The 22,564-nt window shown below is 36.0% G+C and overlaps 1 protein-coding gene across 6 annotated transcripts in view; it reads left to right on the forward strand.

Moving 5' to 3' along the window:
* The first annotated feature begins 132 nt into the window (after window positions 1-132).
* TTC13 (tetratricopeptide repeat domain 13) overlaps window positions 133-22,564 on the forward strand; it is a 40,645-nt gene continuing 18,213 nt past the window's right edge. For 4 of the 6 annotated variants that reach the window (XM_061378829.1, XM_061378828.1, XM_061378831.1 and 1 more), the window contains exons 1-12: window positions 134-359; window positions 3,682-3,776; window positions 6,586-6,661; window positions 9,035-9,105; window positions 11,418-11,483; window positions 12,364-12,456; window positions 13,605-13,721; window positions 14,519-14,629; window positions 17,170-17,252; window positions 19,918-20,059; window positions 21,351-21,525; window positions 21,907-22,063. In XM_061378829.1, the coding sequence (XP_061234813.1) occupies window positions 161-359; window positions 3,682-3,776; window positions 6,586-6,661; window positions 9,035-9,105; window positions 11,418-11,483; window positions 12,364-12,456; window positions 13,605-13,721; window positions 14,519-14,629; window positions 17,170-17,252; window positions 19,918-20,059; window positions 21,351-21,525; window positions 21,907-22,063 (1,385 nt within the window). In that variant the 5' untranslated portion in view covers window positions 134-160. Of the gene's footprint in view, window positions 360-3,681; window positions 3,777-6,585; window positions 6,662-9,034; window positions 9,106-11,417; window positions 11,484-12,363; window positions 12,457-13,604; window positions 13,722-14,518; window positions 14,630-17,169; window positions 17,253-19,917; window positions 20,060-21,350; window positions 21,526-21,906; window positions 22,064-22,564 lie in introns of all 6 variants that reach the window. The other 2 variants (XM_061378832.1, XM_061378833.1) reach the window with 1 other exon arrangement.

Consider the following 22,564-nt stretch of genomic DNA (forward strand, 5'->3'; position numbering starts at 1 on the left):
GGGCATTCTGGGAATTGTAGTTTTCTGCCGCCGCCGGCGGCCAGGCCTTGCCGGTGTGGGACTTCATCTCCCAGGGGGTAGCGCTGCTGTGCCCGCCTACGTGATTGGCGGGCTCGTGGGAGAGAGCCCTCTGTCCCCGGGCTAGACGGAAGAGGTGCGCATGCGCCCTGGGAAGATGGCACCTGCCGGCGGCTCTGGGGCTGTGAGGTTGCTGTGGGTGTCGCTGGCCATACTGGTCGTGGCCCGGACTGCGCTGGCCTTGTCCCTGCTTAACCAGGAGCTGCACCGGCAGCGCCAGGGCCTGGCGGGAGGCTGCGCCTCGGCGGGAGAGTGGGCAGAGCAGTACTCGGCCGAGTGCGGTGAGTCGGGGGCGTTGCCGTGATGACCGCTCTCAGCCCCGGGGCGGGGTGAGGTGGCCGTGAGCCCAGGGGCATAGCGGAGCCCTGAGGCCGGGGGGCGGTGGTTCCCCTCTCCTCTCGTCTACCCCGCCTCGCCACTGTGGAGGGTGGCGGGAGAAGAAGAAAGCGTGGCCGCGCCTCGCCTCATCCCACCCCACCCTGAAGCGCCGAGGGGACGCCGGCGAGAGGGCGGGCAGCCCAGCTGTATGCGTTACTGCTGTTCAGCTGACCCATACTGAGGAACCTTCCGTGTGAGCTGCAGCCTCGAGTAGTGTTGTGCGGTGCGGAGCGGAGATGAGACCACTGCTCTGGGGCTGAGCAGGGGAAAAGCGCTCATTCCTGTAAAGGGAAAGCCGTGGGGCCTGTTGTATCTGTCACACAGCCTCGGGGATTCCTGTTGTCCCACTCCCCAACCTGCCGAGTCTAGCTGCTGTGCTCTGCGTGCCTTTTAAACTCGGCACTCAGTAGTACATAGACGTGCCAACTCTATGTGCTCGTATTACTGAGTTAAACACGGCGCAATTCGTTTTCAACTAGAGTTACATATATTTTGCTGGTCAACTGAATGCTTTTCTTTATGAGCATCCAAAGTTCAGGTAGCAGATCTTCTGGTCTTAGAATCATTGAATGGTTAAAGTTAGAAGTTAATTGATAGCTTGTAATACAGGTACAGTTAAAACATTTTTTTATGTGTTTAAATATCTGTTGCATCAGGGTCATGTGACTTAAGTAATCCGTTATGATCTTTGATCATGAGCATAGTGTGAACATGCTATTAAAAATAGCAGTCTGAACCACAATATGCTTGTAATACAGATGAAAAAGGTTTCATCAATTCAGTGCAATATAGGCACTCACTGTTTATATGAGGATAACTAGTGATGTGTCATAGCTGCTTAGCTGTCTGCAGGTGTTTTTTTCCCCTTACTTCATGCATTCTGTGCTCGTAGCAACGATTGCTGTGGTCCCTAAGGACAATATGCAGTTAGTGTAATCCACTGAAAATCACAGGTTTTCTAGAAATACCTTGTTAGGAGTTTCCAACGTTTGCTTTTTTTTTTCTTCCACTCACAGTATGTAAACACTAAATCAGATTGAGAAAGTCATTTTAGGTGTCTATTGCTCCAGGTCATTCAAGCTTAAGCATAAAATCAAAGACTTTCACCCAGTGTTGAGATAACAACTGTATACCATGCAAGTTAATAAATGGCAAAGCATTTCATTGCATTTCTTCTGGTACTAGAACATGAATGACTGACACAGGATATTCCTTCCCAGGTGTATTTGGAAGAGTAGATTTTGATTTAATGATGTATCTTGTTTTAAAGAGATCAGTGTAACTGAGATTGATGCAAGGGATTCTGCTTAAATCATGAGGTACCTCAGGTACTTTGCATGCACTGATAATAAGACAGCTCTTAGTTACAGAACAGCGTATTTACCCTGAAATTGCTGTATATCAGTTTGCTCCTTTCTGTTTACGTCCTGTGGCTAAATAACTTGCCAGTTAAAAGACTCCCTTAAGTTTTCAGTCTTTGTTTTAGTACAAGTTCCCCAGAAGCTGAGACTCAATTAGTTCGTCCTGTAGCCTACAACAGGGTCCGGGATGATTTCTTTGGCTGATGTTTCTACGTTTACAATGAGGCAGTGTGGTATGGGTTTGACGGTATCTAACTTGCAGACAAAGGCAGATCCATCTTCCCTGTGAGTAAAGCAGTCTGTTGCCCCAAGAATCACGTGGTTTGAAGGGTCCTTTTTCCCCTATATAACTTGTAACAGTCTGTTCTTACTCCCTACTACCTTATTAAAAAATTCCTTCACTAAATTCTTGCTGTTATGTATAAAATTATTCTGAAGGTTGTCTGTGCCTGCAGCTCTTTGTTTTGTTCAGAAAAAAATGTTCAGTGAGTCCACAGCAATGGCTCTTAACTGTCACTGACTTATCAGCACCAACACAGAACAAGTAATGTGTTAACAATGCTGTAGCACAGGAGGGTTTGGCCAACATGAAGAACAAAGGGCAGTTTTGAAACCTCTTCATGGCAATGCGTTTGCTGGAAAACTATGGGGGTCAGCTGCTGGACTTTCTGACTTTAAACTGTTCTGCTTTTCATGACTCTGGCTTCTGCTGTAAACTTCTCTCAACAGTTATCTTTTGTGGCTCAACTAAGTTCCAAGTTTCTACTTACAGGGCATGATTTTAGATGCTGTTTTGACTTCTCTTTACAAGATGACTGTTTCTTTATCTTTTAGCACCGTACTTGTGAGAAATGGGGAGTTAGCTAATTGCAACCCTTATGTAATCAAAATATAAGTATAGCACTGACTGTAAAAGTGAATTAGAAACACACACTGCACCCAGCCTTTCCAACTTAGCATAAGATTATATTTACAAACATTAGGGCAGATAAAATTTTATATTTGCAACATGGAATCAAAGAGATAATACTGTTTATTTGATTTTTCTTGTTTATTTTTTAAGTATTTCAAGTAAATAGAGGCTTTAAGGTCTGAACATTTAAAAGCTAACAATTCTGTTGGGATAGCAGTTAAAGCACCCTGTAGGTTAAGTAGTGACTTCTGTAGTCTGTCAGTCTGGAGGATTCTGTTGGTTATTTTTGTTTCTTATTTGTTTCGTTTGTTAAACTTTGCTATGCCAACAAGCTGCATTTGACTTACCATAGATTTGAATCAATCTTACACTTTTTGTAATGGCCTTCTTAGTAATATACCCGTGAGAATCTTTGTAGATGTTCAGTGAATTATGATTTGCTATTCTGTCTGCTTTATACAGTCTTTATACCTGTTTCCTGGACTCCAGTAGCAGCTCCTCTTTCCCTACCTCTGTATGGTCAGTTCTGTTTATTTTCCTCTCTGGGATTGGAATGTTAATTTTGTCTTTAATTTCTTGGGCCAGAGAATGTAGTCATAATGCCAAATAGGGACATGTCTACACCCAGATTTTCTGGTTTGCTTCCAGCCCCTTTTTCTTTTTTTCTTTTTCTTTTTTTTTTTTAAGATTTTTTTTATTATGATTATTTTTGTATTTTTAGCCAAAAGCAGAAGTAGTAAGAAAACAAAGCATGTAAAAGCAGTCACGGCAACTGTTACTTCCCTGTCTGTGTGGATGTAGTGCTGTGGGGAGAAAGAAGCACTTCACAAAAGCTCTGCCCTGCAGAGTGCCCAGTGGGGAAGCTGTTCAGATGAACGTGAGGAAGTGTGAGGTGTGATAATGAGTGTAACTCTTTGAGTTCCTAAATGTATTTTATCTCTTTTTCCCCAGATTCATCCTTTCTGCACTTCCGTGAATCCGATTGTGACATAGGAGGGTCTTCATCTTGTGAATCTGTGCTCTCTCTCAACACAGAAAAAATTCTGGTATGCTATCAAGAATATAATGTACAAAACAATTTTTAATAGATTGTTGAAGTCACTTTAGCTGCATAACCAGTTAGAATGAAGTTCAGGCAAATAACTACAAATGGAATTTATTAATCAGTAGGCATAGGTCCTTAAAAGGCTGCCTGTGAAAGTAGTACTGCATCAGGAGTCTGTAGGGCTAATTGAAGCTGATGTTTCCACTGAAAGCAAGCCTTCGCCTGGATTAGTCTACTAATTAATACTTTATTTTTAAGGCTGAAAAAGAGAAAGATGTTAATTTTTTTATCCAGATTAAACCTGAGGAGGCTTACCACAAAATGGGTGTGTAGGATTGATAATTTACGATTGCTATAGAAATAAGGTGCACATGTACTAGAGTTAGAGGCTTCAGACCATGTTTCACTAAATGTGAGAACAGCATCGTCTGTGGAGAATATTCTAACAAAAGGAGGGTGTCTCTTGGTGGAGACGTTTTAAGAGGAATATTTTGGAATTTGATTTTTCCTGCAACACTACTGTTAACCTGTTGATCTTGAACAAATGTAATCTTCAGTGTACATAAGGACACAGGTTTGATGTTACTTCTTTAGTCCAATAGAGTCACAGACATTGAAAATCTTCACATAATTTCCATGTGAATATACAAAGAAGCCTTTCCAATTTGTAGATATTATTAGCTATGGGGAGCATGCAAACAGTGTTGAAATGTGAAGCAACTTCCACAAAGTGGAAATAAAACTGCTCTACTGCAAAATCTAGCAAGTCGTTATTTAACTTGAATATTCTCATTCATCAAATATTGATCAGAGTTCTGTGTAAAGGTACCAGTGATTCTTCCTAAAACAGTGAAATGTAAATTAGTTTGTAAGAAATTTCCTGTTTCAAAAAGGTTTTGAAGAGAGCAACAATTCAACCTATTGGGAGTTGGTGCTCTGTAAAGATTCTTCTCATTTCTGGAAGGCAGAATGACTCTCAATGTTTGCAATTAGAACCGAAGGATGAGTAGCCTATAACTATTCAGAATTTGTTGGAAGTATGAATCCCCTTCCTGTGTCACTCCAAGAACCAAATTCTGTTCTGTTATTCTATGATAACAAAACAGATGAGGGCAGGGAAAACTGTGATGCTTCTTATGCTGACTATCACATGCAGCTCTGCAATTCATAAAATACTAATGTAATGTCAGATTCCTTTGGTTGTAGCTTATTTTTCAATACCCAGTGTGGAATTTTGCTTTATCTTACCTTTTGTCCACAGACCAAGATATATTGGCTTTTTTTGTTAGTCCACCAAGATAGAGGTTGTACTGTAGTAAAAGTTTTTTTTTTTAACATTAAGGCAATTATAGAAGAATAATGTTTTGCAGAGTTAAATACTGAAGATCACTTTCTGAAGTGAGTTTTCTGGGAATTACCTGAAGGCTGCTGATACCATGAAAAGGTTGTTTCTGGAGGTGTGTGATTTGTAAATCTTTATGGTCTGCAATGTAGGTGTAGTTTAATAATTGGTGTAGCTGATGAACCCTCGTCATTTTTGTGATGGTTTTAGTGACTTTTTTTCCTGTGAGTAAGAAAGAACTTTTCCATTCTGATACTGTAGGTACAGCAGCAGGTGGAGTAGCAATTCTCAGAATGTTATAGTGTAATCATACATGATCTCTAATTTCAGTAAAAACAAAGTTCATAAAACCCATACATACCCTCCAAAATACTCAAGTTTTTAGATCAGACCAAACTTTCTTCTCATTCCTGAGATTATTAGATGAACAGGGCAGAAACCGTGCAAAGGGATTTGCCAGTTACTTTTGTGTTTTGTAGATCATTTGGATGTCTGTGTCATAGACACAAGTAGTGAGGCTACTTTTGAACAAGCGAAAAAGAGTGGACGAGAGAATGACTAAGTGCAGTCTTTTCAGTAGAGGAAATGAGTTAAATATGTTCTCTGAATTTAAGGTGTTTAACTGTCTTCTCTGAAGTTAAAGATGAAGTTAAAGTGCTGCTTAGTGGAAGCAAAAGAAGAGAACTGAGCAGTGACAGAAGTAATTTTTTTCCTTTCTTGCTTACTAAACCACTTTGGAATGCCTGTCAATTAAATGAGCATTTTGTTCTCTTCTAACATAAATTGCTCTTGTAGGCTTACAGCTGTCCATGGAAAATACTTGTGGAAATGAATAGAGCATTTCTGAATCTCTGAGCGGTTGTCTTTGGCAGCATTAGTTTCTGCAGGAGCATTATTTGGGGAACAGACATCTTGGATGAGACTACAGTTGACTGACCAAGGTCTAGGACTGATAGAAGGTCATTATTGAAAGGGCAGCCTTTTTTACTCTAGTATGGCACAATTAAGTTAAACTTGTTTTTATTGCTGGAGCAATATTCTTCCCAGTGTTTCATTTCAGTATTTTATTCTTCTGTAGTATCCTTCCCTATCAGGTGATAAAGGAATAATTAATGGGGTAAAGAGTATAAACTTTCATCTGTAACAGTATGTGTCTTAGACTTCCAAAACGTCATGTTAAGGAGATGCAATGAAAAAACATGGGCCAATGGCAAAATGCTGACAATGACCTTTCATTGGAAAGGTTTGGTTAGTCTTGTGTTAGAGAGGGAAACAGCAGCACCTGAGTGAAGAGCAGTTTTTCTCCCTGTGTAAGGCTAGGGATGAATTTGTTTTCAGTTACTATGAGCAATCACATTAGTCTTAACTTTTTGATGTAAGGTTTTCTCTGAAGGATTTAGGACACAGGTTTCCTATTAAATTCTGTACTGTTGTCTGCTAAACACTTAAAAACCATTATGTTTTACAGAGTCAAGCGAAGTTGCTTGCAGAGCAGAAACGATTTCCATTTGCTACTGATAATGACAACACAAATGAAGAATTGGGTAAGATGCCTTACATAAGGTTTATGCAGATGAATTATGTACTAATTATTAGCACTGAATGTTTTCAAACTAAACTGATGATTCTTCAGTGATGCATTAATTTTGAAGTGATCTTAATAAGCCTGAAAATACAGTGAAGTTTTCTCTGGTTATGTAAAGCAAATATGTGTATCTCTTCCTAAAAATCTTTTCTGCTTTGTTCTTTAGAATTCTTCACTATCTCTGCTTAAGCAAGTGTTCAAAAAGCTTTTGATTTAGTTCTCTTAAACAGTCTCAGCTGTTTCCTGCTTCCTTTTCTCTATAATTATTGATGATTAAAACTATTCAAACATCCAGAAATTTTTACCAATGGAATATGCTTTCTATCAAGCATAGATCTAGTATTTGTCTTTCCCTTTCCACACACTCTTCCTGTCAATGCTTATAAGCTTTCTGAATTATGTCCTTATGCAAGCTGCTGGATGATGTTTTTTCAAAGCATGTTCAGCACAGTAAATGAAGGCATTTCAAATATAACAGCAAGAAATAATTTTCTCCAAGGACTTGAGGAAGGACTTACTTGCACTGCTTCTCCTAACTGATGTCGTCTGTAAGAAGCAGAGGTATTATGAGGCAGCAAATATATTGTTGAGAGTGTATGCCAAGGAAAGCAGCCAACTGTCTTATATATAAGAGCTAAGGGAGACTTTACTCATAAGTTGTCTAATGAAACTAAGCAATTTTGTAGTTTTTTTTGACATAATTTCTGCCTTCACAGGAAAATCTGGGGGCTTAATCTTTTTTGATATTCCTAGCGTATCTATGTTCATAGAATCCTGCAGGGAATACTAAACTTAAGTCCATCAGGAAATATTTTATGCTTTTAGTATGTGCTCTGTAGAGTTGGAAGATTATTCCAGAAGATCCCTATCTTCGTGTTTGGCATGTAGGCTGACACCTACCTACCCACTTGATTTCAAGTATGTCATAATGTAAGGAGCCTGGATCTTTCTTGTTTGTGCGAGATACTTATAACTGTTCTGAGAGAAAGTAGTGTGAAATGTATGGGGCATCCTGAATCAAAGTTGGCACCTAAGTACTAGGACTAATGGACCACTGTTAGCCCTAGATTTTTTCATAGTAGGGTACTTGTATTTTTGTAGTGTATAATTAAAGATGAAAGATTAATCAAAGAATTTAAAACTAAGAAGCTGATACTGTATCAGCTACTAGCTACCAATCACTTGCCATAATCTGTCTACAAATTATGTCTACTGACATAATCTATGACCTCCTCTGTTTAACCAAGAGTTTTGGATAAATGAAATAAATGCATTATCAGCAAGACAATGAGTCTTCGTTATGTTGCTTCCTCCACTCTTTTCCTTAATACTGGCATGGTTGACTTAATTTTATTTTACATGCCAACTGTTCTGTGTGCTGGGATTGAGACTGTGAAGATGATACAAAGAACTGTGTAGTCTTCGAGAAGAATGAAACGAGGGAAATTCAAGAGCTGTTCAACCTGTCTTGCTCTGCGAGTTTTCTTCCCTTTTTTGACAATGCTGTGTCTCTGTACCAAGTGAAGCTTTTTCTGTATTGAGGAAAAAGCTTATATTGCACACAGTTACTTCCTTCTGCGTAATAGAAGTGCTCCAAGAATAAGTCAAACTCTAGATTAAATAAATTTCTTACCTGTCTTTTATTTAACTTTGTTCCTTTTGTAATGAACAGTGCTTAGTGACACTGCCAAAACAATGTGGCTCTGCCTGCATGAAACATAAGTGTCTGTGTCCTATTAAAAATACTTTTGTTCCCACTGGCTTATTTATCTCTTCTCATGTTTAAGTAATTAAGCCAGTAGGTGCCTCTTCTGCCCTGTGTGACTGCTAAAACTCGTTAGGAGCATGGGAAAGGTGACTTCCAGCTCTTAATTCCACCATCAACTGCTCGTGTGAACTGCCTGGGGAAATGTTGTACTGTAACAGTTCTAGTCCTCAAGATACCTGTTTTTTTTTGTGGGTAGCGTAGACAGATCTTAGTCCAGAGTTAAGAACTGAGAGATTAAAACATGCAACATGAAACAATCTTGAGATATTCAGCTGTCAGAACTGAACTTCAGTCATGAAAGCATAACCACAGCTTTCCAGTCTTGTGACTTGACTGTGGGTTTTATATCTTGTGGAGATTATGGGAATATGTGTCTAAAATAATGGTCTGTTTCTTTTTCAAACACTTGGCATCTGTTCCAAAGCAGGGGGATATGCATAAACTTTAAAGCTTTTCAGAATTTTAATATGGGTAAAGATTCTGTGGTTTATATATTAAAATGTATTTCAAAAGTATAATCAGATGATTTTCACTGTTTTATTGACATTTATGATGTTTTGTTAGCAATTGCTTACGTGCTGATTGGCAACGGCTTGTATGATGAAGCCATACGACACTTTTCAACAATGCTGCAGGTAAGTTTTCTGTTTGGACCCCTGAAAAATCATATGAAGTTATCCATTAAAACATATGGCTTTACTGAATAATTCAGTTATGGATTTTAAAATGATACTAATTATTCTAATTTTTTTTTTTCTATCCAATAAGAATACTCCTTAAAATCAGGTGATTCAGTGTCTTGGTTATTTGCTGAGTGTTTTTCTTATCTGTAGGAATAATCATTTTTTGGCACTGACGAAAAGAAAAAGCATCTTCAAAAACCTCACTTGGGCAAAACTGGTGCATTTGATTAGCCTCTTAATGTGTAGGCTGAGATATTTTAATGTGGACTTTTTGGGTGACAGCATGTTGCCAGTAACATTTGAAAAAAACCTGACAGATCACTTAGGATAGTGGCAAGTGGCACATTGCTTTCATGATGATAAATGATTTTGTATGCTGAGTTTATCCGTCTTCAGTCGTAAGTATTTGATGAGTTTAATGAATAAGTAAAAAGTAACAAATACTTAAGCATACTTTGCTTGTCTGACCAAAGTGAAGAATCTCTTCTGAGAAGTAGAAGGCGACCACTCTTAAAACCAACCCAAACAGTTTAAAAGCTTCAACTAAAGCTGTTTTCAAGATACTGTAATTTTATAGCTAAGAAGCTGAGATTGTCACGAGCACGGACCTGCTTTTTGATCTAAACTGCTTGTAACACACAAATACAGGCTGAAAGTAATACTGCAAATACTGGCATGTTTGGGGGTTTTGTTTGTTTTTAACTCAAATGTTATATAGCTTGTACTTCAGTTGAGTTAAAGCATGGTAATTTAATGAAATTATTCCAAAGAATTTATCAGAAGAGTAGAATGTTGTTTTGTTTGATTCGGTGTTTAGCTATCTCTTATTTTTTGTTTGTTTGTTTGTTTTAATGTGAAGATTTATTTATTTATTTATTTATTTATTACCCTAATGAGAACTCCTGCTTCAAAAACTACTGGAGTTATAAAGAGGAGGCATTGTATTAAGAAGGAAGGAAACATATTAAGAAGGGAACGCAGTATAAGTGAAGATAAGCTAGATACAGTGATTAGAAAGATGTGAGAAATTTGTATGTAATAGAATACCTCTGCAATGCACACCTCTCATTTGAAATAATAAAACACTTTTTCTATGCCTGAAAGGCTGTAAAGTGATTATAATTGTTTACTCTGTCTTCCATAAGCCATATGAAGTGAATATTAAAACATTAACAGAACAAAAGAGCCTTGCTTAGCCACTGTGTTAAAAATAAGAAAGTTACCTGAAGTTGACATTGGCAAGTGTACACCCGGAGTCAGCTCAAGTCTGGCAAGGTGCTGGCATTGATATGCCACATACATGTTGTTTTGTCTATGAAATAATTTGCTTCTTGGCAGTTGTCCCAGCTAAATGAGACCAGGCCTATACTACAAACAGTTGTAGCACATCTCTGTTGGTTGCCAGTGTGAAGATGGTGTGATTCCTGACTGTTTTTCAGGGAAACTGGCTGCACTGGCATAGTTGTGCCGGGAAAAGCAGTTTTGCTGTTGTAGTTCTTCAAATTTGAATGGAAAGCTACATTTGGAGTAAATAACATTGCACAAGAAGTAGTTTCACTATGTAAGATACATCCCCCTAAGTGTCCCAGTTGGAAATTCACAGACTTAAATTTAACCCAAGGAAGGTTTGTTTAAATTTTGCAAAACCATTTTGGCAGGATACCTGCCTGAATACGAATTTCATCAGGATGTCACAATTTCTTTGTTGGTTGTTTTGGGTTTGTTTTTTTGTTTTGGCAGGATACCTGCCTGAATACGAATTTCATCAGGATGTCACAATTTCTTGCTTCCCAATTTTGAATCTCTAATTTAAATTACAAATAAAACAAGCTTTGAATGGCTGAATTGCATCTTTATTATCACTTCAGTGATGTTAGAAGTCAGATAATTATCAGTAAGGTTTCAGATAATGAAGGTTGGACAGCAGACTATACTAATGTGCACATAGCTTCTGATAGGTGGTCACTGGCACTATAGCTGCACTCTGTTTAGCTTATTTTCCAGGCAGATACTCCAGAACAATTCCAGTAAATTGAATTGGAAGTTGCAAGCATATAAAAGTATGGACCATGATATAGTCAATTTCTTTGCCTGACAACTGTGATTGTTTACTGCTTACTACTTAAGATCAGCAGGAAATAAATACATATTGAAGAAAGATACCTTTTAAAAAACCAAAGAGCCAGCCAAAACCCCAAATAAGCACAAACTTCAACTGATTTTTGTACTCAGCTGATTATCGTGCTCATGTTTAATCTTAACAGGAAGAACCAGAGCTGGTTAGTGCAATTTACGGACGAGGGATAGCATATGGAAAAAAAGGACTACATGTGAGTAGATAATTATTTAAATTAATATCTTACTGAATTATTTGAATCCAAATTATAAGAAGGCCTGTAACAGGAGGAGCCAGTCTTGGTAGGTACGTCCCAAAGTCTTTGTGCCGTCCCTACTACAATGATGTGTCCATTTCTTGGTAGGTGCTCCACAGGGGGAATCTAGTGGATCATACAGCTCAAGCCGTGGACACATTTGCTTTGCTTGACTATGGAAGTGAAGCAGGGGTGCCAAAGGAGAACATACTCACAGTTGTGAGTGATGGATAGTAAAACTAGGAGCCACAGCCATTTGAGAGTTTTCTAATGAGATTGTTATATCGCCAGTTAGGAATTAGTTTGGGGTTTTTTTTCCAATTAAGTAACTACTTCCAGCCTACCATTTACTGAGGACAGTATAAAGTTTAGATAGACAGAATGCTGGTGGCATCAACCTGTTTGCCAGTAGTACTTGGTGTAAGTTACAGACAGCACTGATGAGTGCTCATTAGGCACTCACCAGTGGGTGAGAGAGTGTGTGTTGGAGTTCATGTGCGAACTTCAGCCAGCTTTGCTGCCAGGAACAGTACCTATGGAGCTGTAAACCTAATGTTTATTTACAGAGTTTTATGAACAAATTTAGAGGTACAGTACAAAGATGATGTGTACAAGCAAAGTTTATTTTTCATGTTTATAGTAGATAGGCAGTTTTTTTCCCAGCTATTTGTAGAATACCACATCTTAATGTGATTAACAAAGGTGTGAAGGGTTTCTAAGGTAAACTGATAATTTTCAGAAACTTGAGCAATCTGTTTGTTGTTGTCCTTCAGTCTTCAGGAGTATATTACTTCAAATACATACAGTTGTTTACCTTGTTTATTTTTCTTCATTTCAGGATATGAAAAATGCTGAACTTGCTCTGTTTGAGCTCAGTAGGGTGATTAGTCTAGAACCAGATCATCCTGAAGTATATGAACAGCGAGCAGAAGTAAGTATTTTTTTGTGTCTTCAGGTTTTTTGAGAAGTTGCAATTATACAGTGTTTTCAATTATTTCTTCACTGATTTAATGACTAAAGCTCTTATCTGTGTTTTTCTGTGACCATTCCTACTTTAAAAATGTTCATATTTACTCTCACACAATGTAATTTGTGGAATGTTTATTTTCCAAATGAAACATATACCATATGGAGTTCCTATAACCAATAGAATAGCATATATTGTATGTAGTGTTTAGTTTTGGACATACAATACATCAAGATCATGTGGTTTTTAGTGTTTGGTTGTTTGGGGTGTTTTTAATATTATGAATCAAAATATCACTTGAACCTTACCTGTTTGCACTTAGTATCTCCATAGTAAATTTATTGTTAGAATGACCTGATAAAGTGCCAAACTTGTAAAGAATGAGTTTTTAATGAAATAGTTTGTGTTCATATCTGTGCATAAAAGTTAAATATAATTCAAATACACAGATACTTTTAATTTTGAAAATCCAGTTTTGTCAGTTACAGACTGTAAATTTCATGAAGCAGCTTTGTAGACAAAAGATAAACATTTATTAAATATTATTATATGTTTATAATTATCATTATTATTAATGATATTAAATATTATTATGAGACGTGGCATACTGTGCAATGTTAATTGCCATAATATGAAATTGCAATTCACAAGTTTCATGGGTTTAATGATTTGATAATACATTTGTTGATAACCTTGATCTAAAAATGCAAATAGCATTCAAATAATTGGAAAATAGAACATTTTCCTTTGGGGGAAGTATTTTTAAAAAATAAAAAGGTTTGTGAGTACTTTAATTCCATTTTCAGTTGAATGTGTTGAAGTAACTTGAAATAGTGTTTTGCTTTGGCTGATTTGTTTTTATTTGGAATACTAGGTTTCTGCACATGTTATTGGTGATGTTTAGGTACATTGAATGTAATTTTCTCAAAAAAAAAGAATATTAGATTTTTCTGTTTTGATTTAAAAGCATTAAGTACTGAAATTTATAGTAGAACTTTTCAGCAAATATGCTTACTCTGTTTCAGCTGAATCTGGAGAAGAGTAATTTCATATTTCTAAACCAAATCTGTTCAGCCTGTTTGCTGTAAACCGTTTTTGTTTTATACTCTTAGATACTGTCCCCGCTAGGACGAATCAGTGAAGCATTGTCTGATCTCACCAAAGCTATTCAGCTGCAACCATCAGCACGGCTTTACAGACACAGAGGTACCCTTTACTTCATATCTGAGGTTAGTAGGTTTGGGGTGTTCTGTTTGGTTTTAATTTTATGGATGTTGATGAGTATTTTGTTGTTGATTATCCCAGTTGTCACTTTTGTTCAAGAGCTTCTTTCCTATTTAAAACAAAAACAAAACCCCCGATTTCCCTGTTGACTTTGACAATTCAGAGATACTCTTCAAGTGTTTAATCTGCATATCTATTTAATATGGGGAATCGGAGGACAAGTACCTTGCATGCATATCTCAGATTGTTTTGTGTGTTTGAGGAGTAGGATAAAGGATTCTGTTTGATTTATAACCTACAGCTGTATATAAGAAGTATACAGTCTAAAAGGAAAACAGTTATGGCCAAGGCAATGACTGCTCTGTACACTTAAAAAACACCAAACCAACCCACACCACACAACAAGCAAACCAACCCTTACAAAAATGCTAACGTTCCATTTTGCTATATAATCTGTGTTTGGCTTTCTTACACTTGAATCTAAAACAAGTCACTTTATTTTCAAATATTGTGTGAGTACTATATACTAGATTTCCCACTTTATTCTTCTGATTTCACTATACTTCCAGCTATTCTTCCACTTACTACGTTTTATATAGCATTGGTGTAAAAGCTGAAAGTGTATCACACGTTCTTTATTCTTTGATATTCTGACTGGCAGTTGACAATCGTTGTTGCTTAGCTCTGACACTAATTTCATGTTAAATAAAATTGTGTAGTTTACTTTTATGAAAACAAAAGTATTTACTTCTCTTTATTGGTATGGAGTTTCCTCTGTCATCTAAAATCTATTTTACCACAGGATTATGCAACAGCCCATGAAGACTTTCAGCACTCGCTGGAACTGAACAGGCATCAGCCTATAGCTATGCTTTATAAAGGCTTAACCTTTTTTCACAGAGGACTTCTGAAGGTAAAGCTATGCTAAATAATCTTTGTAGAACGATACTATCTATTTGAAATTACTTCTGTAAAACAGTAGAAACATCGTAGGTGTTGATAAATGTATTTTCTTACATAAGGAAGACTTCTTAAGGCAAAAGAGTTCAAGCAAAATGCAAATGTATAATACTTTATGGCATGACATGTAAATACTGCTGGTCTTGCTGGACCCTCGTAGATCAGTGATAACCGACGTATTTATGAAGTGATTTGGAAAGTGTTTATATTTGGCACCTCTGCTGATAGCTGTATGGTTATATTCAAAATTTCTTTCCATGAAATAGACTCCCTTAGTTTTGCGGAGGGGAAAGGGATGAAGGGCAAAGTAATTTTGAATTCTTCTTCAGATGAGCTAAAAAGTAATCAAGGAAACTGCTGATAGAGAGCCCTGCCTCTGTGCGTGTGTATTTCAGTTATATGTAGATTCTGAAATGCTCATATCTAAATTGAGGGAGGATAGTTGCTCCCTCAGATTTTAAGATCAGCAGGGAAGTTCTTCCCATGCTTTCTTTAATGTTTCACCTTTTCCTGACTCAAAAGTTCTGTGTTTTAGGTGTAGTAATATTACATCTGTTTCTTGTTTGTGAAGTCTTTGGAGATACTGCTGCACTTTTCCCAAATGGAGAGTAATTAGATATGTTTCTGTAGTGAAAGCTTTTTTGTTTTGGTTCAGTTTTGGGGTTGTTTTGTTGTTTAATCTCTGCTACAGTTTGGGATTCATGAAGAGTTGTATGAAGAAATTCTGAAAGAACCCGGAGACAATCCAAAGACTCCTGAACTTCAGCCCAGTGTCTTTCACGGGCAATCACTGTGCATTTTGGAGTTGTGTGTTTTTTTGTGGTGGTGGATTTTTTTTTTTTGTTTATGTAGGTATTTTGTTTTCCTTGGGTTTGGTGGTTTTTTTTTTTTGTTTTGTGGGGTTTTTTGGGGTTCGTTTTTTTTTTTTTGGTGTGTGTGGTTTGGTTTGGTTTTTTGTTTTTTTTTTTTTTTTCTTTTAAAGCAAATAGGCTACTTTTTTATTTTCTTAGTACCCAGGCTGGTATTTTTTCTCATATTGTCACTGTATGCTGTGCGAACTTCAGGCTGTCATTGAATTTGCTGTTTGTATCTGATTGCAGCCAAATGAAATACTTGCAAATGATAGTCTGATTGCATTTCTGATATTTGGTGTAGACAGCAGAGAGCCCAGAAAGTGATGGTAGAAATATAACTGAAAAGAATAAATAATGTCTCAGTTTGCAAAATAGAAGTACTATTTTCTTCTTTCTGATATGGAGATAAACACAGTTCTGTGCCACCACATCCTTTCCTCCAATTTCTTTTCTCAAAGGAAACATCTTCCCTCTTCAGTGTTCAAGTTCTGAGACTGTGACCTAGTAGGTTTTCATTCCCAGGTACACCTTAGCTTCCAGTCAGGTTCAGACTGCCTCCTAAAGGGAGGCTATATGTGTCATCTACTAGGTTTTACTAGGCTTGCTCAAAACCAAGATTTATGGTTAGGTGGCAGAGTCTTCATTTTGAGTGAAAAGAGATCGTTGCTTTTGGGTCATTGCTTTTGGGAATAATCTTCTTGGTTTTAAAACTTATCTGGAGGACGTGAGCCTATCAGTAATGGTAGGTAATTAACTTATATTTGTTACATTTTGTTCAGTAGATCATTTTTGTGTGTATCATAGTGCTCAGAATATATTTGATAGTTTTTCTGAATAAGAATCTCTAAATTGGCTGAAGGTGCTCTTGATTTTTTCCTTACAGCAGTTAATTTCTTTCACTATACACTTCAAATACTTTTCAGTGATTCCTTCATCATACAAAGCAATTGATTATTATGTCCTTAATTCTAAGTCTTTATACTGCATTTGCCGATTTATACAGCCAGTCCAGTTTGAAAACCTGAGTTCTTAATCAAATCCTTTGAAGAGGAAGATTTGTTTGAACGTATGCATATAATTATTTTTAGCTATTTTATTTTTATTACATTTTATTCATAGCAGCAGTACATACTATTGTGTGAAGATGATCACTTACTGATAATCTCTAATTTTTAAGAGTGTGCGAACTGTGCAATTAACTTGGAATGCAGTAAATGCAGTGACAGGCATAGTACAGATTTGAAAAGAGTCTTTTGGGCTGAAAAGGAAGTGTATTGTGAATGAAGAAGGAAGACTATAAGGAGAGACTGCTTTGACTTAGGGAACAGACTGAGCTTTGAAAACAAACCCTGGAGGGGTTTAATCTCTGTATGCTATTAAAATGCAAAAAGAATCGCTTATTCCCACAGCGTGTTAGACAAAGGAATTCTGACTAAGCCTGTCATTACTGTAAAGAATGTTGCAATATTTCATTTGTTATATGATGATTATTACCCTATAGGTTTGTAATAAATTCATGCTTTGTTCTTTCCAAAGGTTTTGATGAATAACTTTAAATCCAAGGCTAGTAACTACAGAGGATGCTAAAACTAAATGAATGCAGTAAATGGCAATTTTTTTTGTTGGTGTCTTTCTGTAGGAAGCCATTGAGTCATTCAAAGAAGCTCTGAAGCAGAAAGCAGACTTCATAGATGCATATAAAAGTCTGGGACAAGCCTATAGGTAATTGCATTCAGAAATAGCTTTAAAGTCAGTTTTAAATCTGATTGTGTTCTTTAAAATACACTCTTTAAATTTTATGTGTTTATTACAAAACTGTACAGAATCATACGTGTATTTGATAGATCCTAAAGCCAATATGGCTATGTAAGGATATGTTCAATAGAAATAATTTCTAGGTTTGCTTTGTATTTTCAATTCAGTCTCCAGTAGTCTTCCAGACTCAAACATTAGGTAAGTAGCAGTTTTAAGTAAGGTGTGTTTTAGGTATGCTAAATTATTTTTAAATTATGAGAATGTTTAATACAAAGTGTTAGTTCCCATCCGAGATTGTGCTGCTTAAGTTTATGAAAAACTCATTGCATAGCACATATTGTATGTAAACTGCCAGATCCTATATCAGTTAATTTTTCACCAAAGACATTCACAGTTCTGAGAATTTAGCTACTTTCCTCTATGGGTTATTCTTTATATAGACATGTAGGTTCTTAGCTATTGATCAGATAAAAATAAAGTCAATCCCTATTTATTAAGGTAACTAGTCATTTTTTTTCTTCTTTTACATATATATCAATAATTTATAGTTGAATAAAATGTATTACTTTAAAGGGGTTCTGCAGATAACCACTAGGGAGAAAAGTACATATTGTTTTTATGCAAGGACAAGAGTATAACACAGTCAGCAACTGCATATCTCTGCCGTTTGTAGTTTTTTTTCCCCAACCTGCTGTGTCTTGTCAGCTTTTTAATCCTTATTTTACATTTTTAGCTTTGGAAAGCACTGAACTACGTCATAGATGCTGCTGCACTATAAATGGCTTTTGTGTAGCAGGGGTTAAGTTAAATAGAGTTGGTGTGCAAGCATTGCATGATCATGTGCTCTTTTTCTTCAGGCTTTATGTTTCCTCAGCATATTCACTGAAGGCAGTGTCAATTTTATTTTTTTTTTAATTTATTTTTCTTGCTTTGTGGACTTGTTCCTTACTTACAGTATCTAAATTCTGAACTCAGTGTAGAGTAACTGATTTCTTCATGAGTTTTTCTGAGATACTTGTTATTGTGGCACATAAGTGCTTTCAAGGTGCTAAATAATAGTAATTTAGCCTGGAAGATGAGCAGTTGCCATGTGTTTCCAATAAATGCATACATGCTTTAATTTTTTTGTTTTATGTTTGGATGTGGGACTGCCTCTCTAGCTGATCAGTTGCTCTACCCTGTGCTCAGGAAACCTTAATCTGAGGAAGCTTTATTTTGAAGGAGGCTAAAAAAACCCAAGCCTTAAGGTGTCTAATTTTGGTTTGCATTGTTGTGGTACAGAGCAAAAGTCACATAGCCAGAGCATTCCTAATCAGCTTAAATGTGTGGCTTTTATTCCCTCTCGTCCTCTGCCTCCAGAAGTTTGCTGGTCCTCAGGAAGTAATAGGAGAAGGAATGTAAAGAAATCCATCTCTGTTTTTTTTAAGTACTTTATTTGCAAAGCACAGTTACTATTGACTCTTGTAAATGCTCAGCAGTCAGAGGAGGCTAGAAGATGAATTGAATATGGTTTAATAACTGAGGACACACTGACACATTAGTGACCATCTGTAAGTCTGAATCACTTTCCTGTGAACACTCAGGTCTTAAAACAAGCAGAAATAATAATCCCATTTCTCTAGGGCACTGTTAACTTCAGCTGTCAAATTATTCCTTCCTTCTAAAATCTCATATTTTAAGTTCATGCTTGCTTGCTTGCTTGCTTCTGCATCAAATAAGTTTCAAAGACAATGCTTAAAAATACCTTTTAAATAATTCTTTTTATAGTGGAAGTTGACAGTTCTTAGTCTGTTTTATTATTCTGTACAACATGAGTTACAGCATTTTACTTATTAATACCTGTTTCAAATCTAGTGACTTCAGTGTTTGTGCATTTATTTGAAACTAAAGAGCAGTGGTTAATTGCTGTTTTGTCTAAAAATCCTTTTTGGCAAATGTATTTATAACTAGTAAATCTTGTTTGTTTTTTCAAACATTGCTCTTTATTGGACTTCTTTAATTTGATGTGGAAAGGATTTCATGATCTTAAACTTAAAAAACAACGTACTGGATAAAAAAAAAAAGAGAGAAGAATTGTGTACTATTTCTATTTTAACTTTTTTTCCTTGTATTTTCTCTGGTGCTATTTTACTGAAAGCTGTCCTGCACATGGAGTAATTTCAGTCAATACATTTTTAGTTAGTTTCAGCTTTTGAATACCATATGCTTTCTTCTTATTCAGCATTGAAATAGTTAGTATATTTTTAAAAACATGTTTCTATTTATGAGTTCAAAAGACCTGTCACAAATAATGTTTTCCAAGAACTTCCACTGTGGAAGTTTTGTTTCTTTTAATTCCTGAAGAAATACCATTGGTATGTGTTTTTATGTTTTGTCTGCTGAGGAGATTTGTGGTCTTGGGTTGTATTTCAGAGTACGCATTTCTGAGATTTAAAAACTCTGCAGCTGTTCTGTTATTGCCACTAAAGAACAGTTGCAGAGTTACTGCTTTTGTTAAAGAAATTTTCCATTACAACTGGGTTGCTCTTTAATGATACCCTCTTTGGACACGTGAAACCAACTTTTAACAAGTAATTTCATTGTCACTGTTGCCTTCTGTATTCTTCACTTTCCACTTTATGGCATCGCCTAGAGAACTTGGCAACTTCGATGCTGCTACAGAGAGCTTCCAGAAGGCTTTGCTCTTAAACCAAAATCATGTTCAGACATTGCAGCTCAAAGGAATGATGCTTTATCATCATGGTAGCTTAGACGAAGCACTAAAGAACTTTAAGGTAAGCAGCCCTAAGTAAACACAAAATTAAACTCCTTTAACAAGAACTAGTATTCAACAAGTGCAATCAAAAGGATAATTGGTAAAGTTTTTCATTCTGAATGCAGGGGAGTTAGAACTAGATGATCTTTAAGGTCTCTTCCAACCCTTAACTCTTCTAGGATTCTATTAGCATTTGAACAAAAATTAATCATTTCTGTGAAGTCTGTCTTAAAAGATTTACAAAAACTTTCAGTTTTTAATTAAGAATGGAGTTTTCCTAAAACTAAGATACTTCCTCTGTTTTATGAATTTTTACAACCAAGCTGTTTGAATTGCTTTATCTGTGTTTTGTTGTTTATTTGGGTTTGTTGTGTTTTGTGGTTTTTTGAGTTTGTTTGTTTGTGTTAAACTGGTAATTGTGGTTTTGCTAATATTTTAGTTGAAATCTAAAGCTTTTTCTGTATCTGATGGAAGAAGGAATGTAATCTTTGTAATTTTAAGCTTGAAATAAGCATACAGAGTTACAGTACTTATCTATTTTTTCTATTTTCTTTGTTTTGAAAAACTCAGAATATGTTATGATTCATTGAGCTTGTAAAATGTGTGTGTTTCTGTAGGTAAGCAAAATCTGGCCTCTCTTCATTGGCATTGAATAACCGCCTCATTTTGTAGACAGAACAGTAAAGACCTGTGTTAATCATATGTCTGTATGATTAAAGCAAGGAACGAAATAAGGTGTAGAAACCATTGCATCACTTTCTGAATGAGCGTGTGCTTATCCCAAGGAGAACGCTTTATGCGCATTATTGCGTATTCACCTTTTGTAACACAGTTTGTACATACTGGTGTAATTGAAAAGATATTTCAGCTTCTAAGGTGGAGACCCTCTTCTAAAGACATGTAATTGCTAAAAGAATCAGAGCATTAATTTTTGAATGCTAAATATGAGTTTGCTATGTGTTTAACATAGAGTAAATGGTTGACTAACACAGTGTAATGCATGAATTAGTGAAGATATATGGATGAAAGAAATGATGGAATACGTATGTTGAACCAGCCAAAAATTACTTATTACAGTTACTGTCAGGAGTATGTTTATTCAACTAATGTGAAAACTTTCGTAATTAGAGCAAACATGATCTATTTTCATAACAACTAGATTGCGATCCAAAGCATAGTTGTACTGTCAGTAATTGATTTTAATAATGAGTAAATGTTTTTTATGCAGTCTTCTGACGGAACAGGTTAGTTTATTTGAAGATATTTGTTCTGCCTTGATTTATGAGTATTTTGTTTTTTTAATCTCCTAGAGATGTTTACAGCTAGAACCATACAATGAAGTATGCCAGTACATGAAAGGTCTCAGCCATGTTGCAATGGGGCAGTTTTATGAAGGCATAAAAGCTCAGACTAAAGTTATGTTAAATGATCCACTACCAGGTCAAAAGGCCAGCCCAGAATATCTGAAAGTGAAATACCTTCGAGGTAAGTTGGAATTGTTTTTCTTTTATTATTTCAATTTTCTGAAATCCTTCAAGAACTCTGAAAGTGCAAGCGTGCTTGTAGTTATACCATTTTTAGGAAGCCATCATACATTCTCATGAGCATTGTTTAGTATGTCTCTTTAAAAAAATATACATTGATTCTTGTTTGTTCAAGCAGCTAAAAGCTAGGACCACAAATGGAAAAGAAATACACTTATTTCTATCTTGGAAATTAGCTAATAGCAAAATTATATTATCAAAGAGTAATGACTTATTAAAGTCATGTTGGATAGTTCTCAAACATATAATTTGTTTTTTTTTATGTAAGTACATAAATAGGCTTATTATGCAAACAGTATTTAATTTTATTTCTTTCCTACAGAGTATTCTAGATACTTGCATGCGCATTTGGATACCCCTCTTTCAGAATATAATACTGATACAGATCTTCCTGGAAATTTCAAGGACCACTGGGCTAAAAATCTTCCTTTTCTCATAGAAAATTATGAAGAACAGCCAGGGTTGCAGCCACATATAAAGTGAGTTTTCTTTTGGGTTTTTTAAAGAGTACTCCAAATGTTTGTTTTTTTTTTCAGTTTAACTTTTACAAGTGCTATTCTGAAGTGTGTTATAACTGATAAATGTTTACTACTATATGAAAGTGTAATTCCAGTCAGTGTGTAAATCCTTTTCAGAATCATAGGGGTTGAAGTTGGTTTAGCTCATAAACAAGGAAGAATGAAACTTAAGATTATTTTCTTCACTTCTGTCTTCACATTATCAATAACATCCACAAAATGTTTCATATTCTGTGACCTGACTGAGTAAATATTCTGTTTCTTTCTTGTAATTAATGTTAAGGAATTGATGGGTTTGAGATGCTCAGTGTAGCTTTATGTAGCACCTTTATTAGTTTCTTTTTGTGTGTTAATTTGTATTTTGTTATAGGTGTAATTTCCTTAATACTTTTTTTTTTTTTTAATGGTATTAAAATGGGGATGGCATTTCAATGGGGAAAAGTATTCTCTGGAGTAACTGAG

This window comes from Neopsephotus bourkii, unplaced genomic scaffold, assembly GCF_033783945.1.
Source record: "Neopsephotus bourkii isolate Nb327-2 ecotype Australia unplaced genomic scaffold, CSIRO-AGI_Nbou_v1 NB_1767, whole genome shotgun sequence".
In the NCBI taxonomy this organism is placed as follows: Eukaryota; Metazoa; Chordata; class Aves; order Psittaciformes; family Psittacidae; genus Neopsephotus; species Neopsephotus bourkii.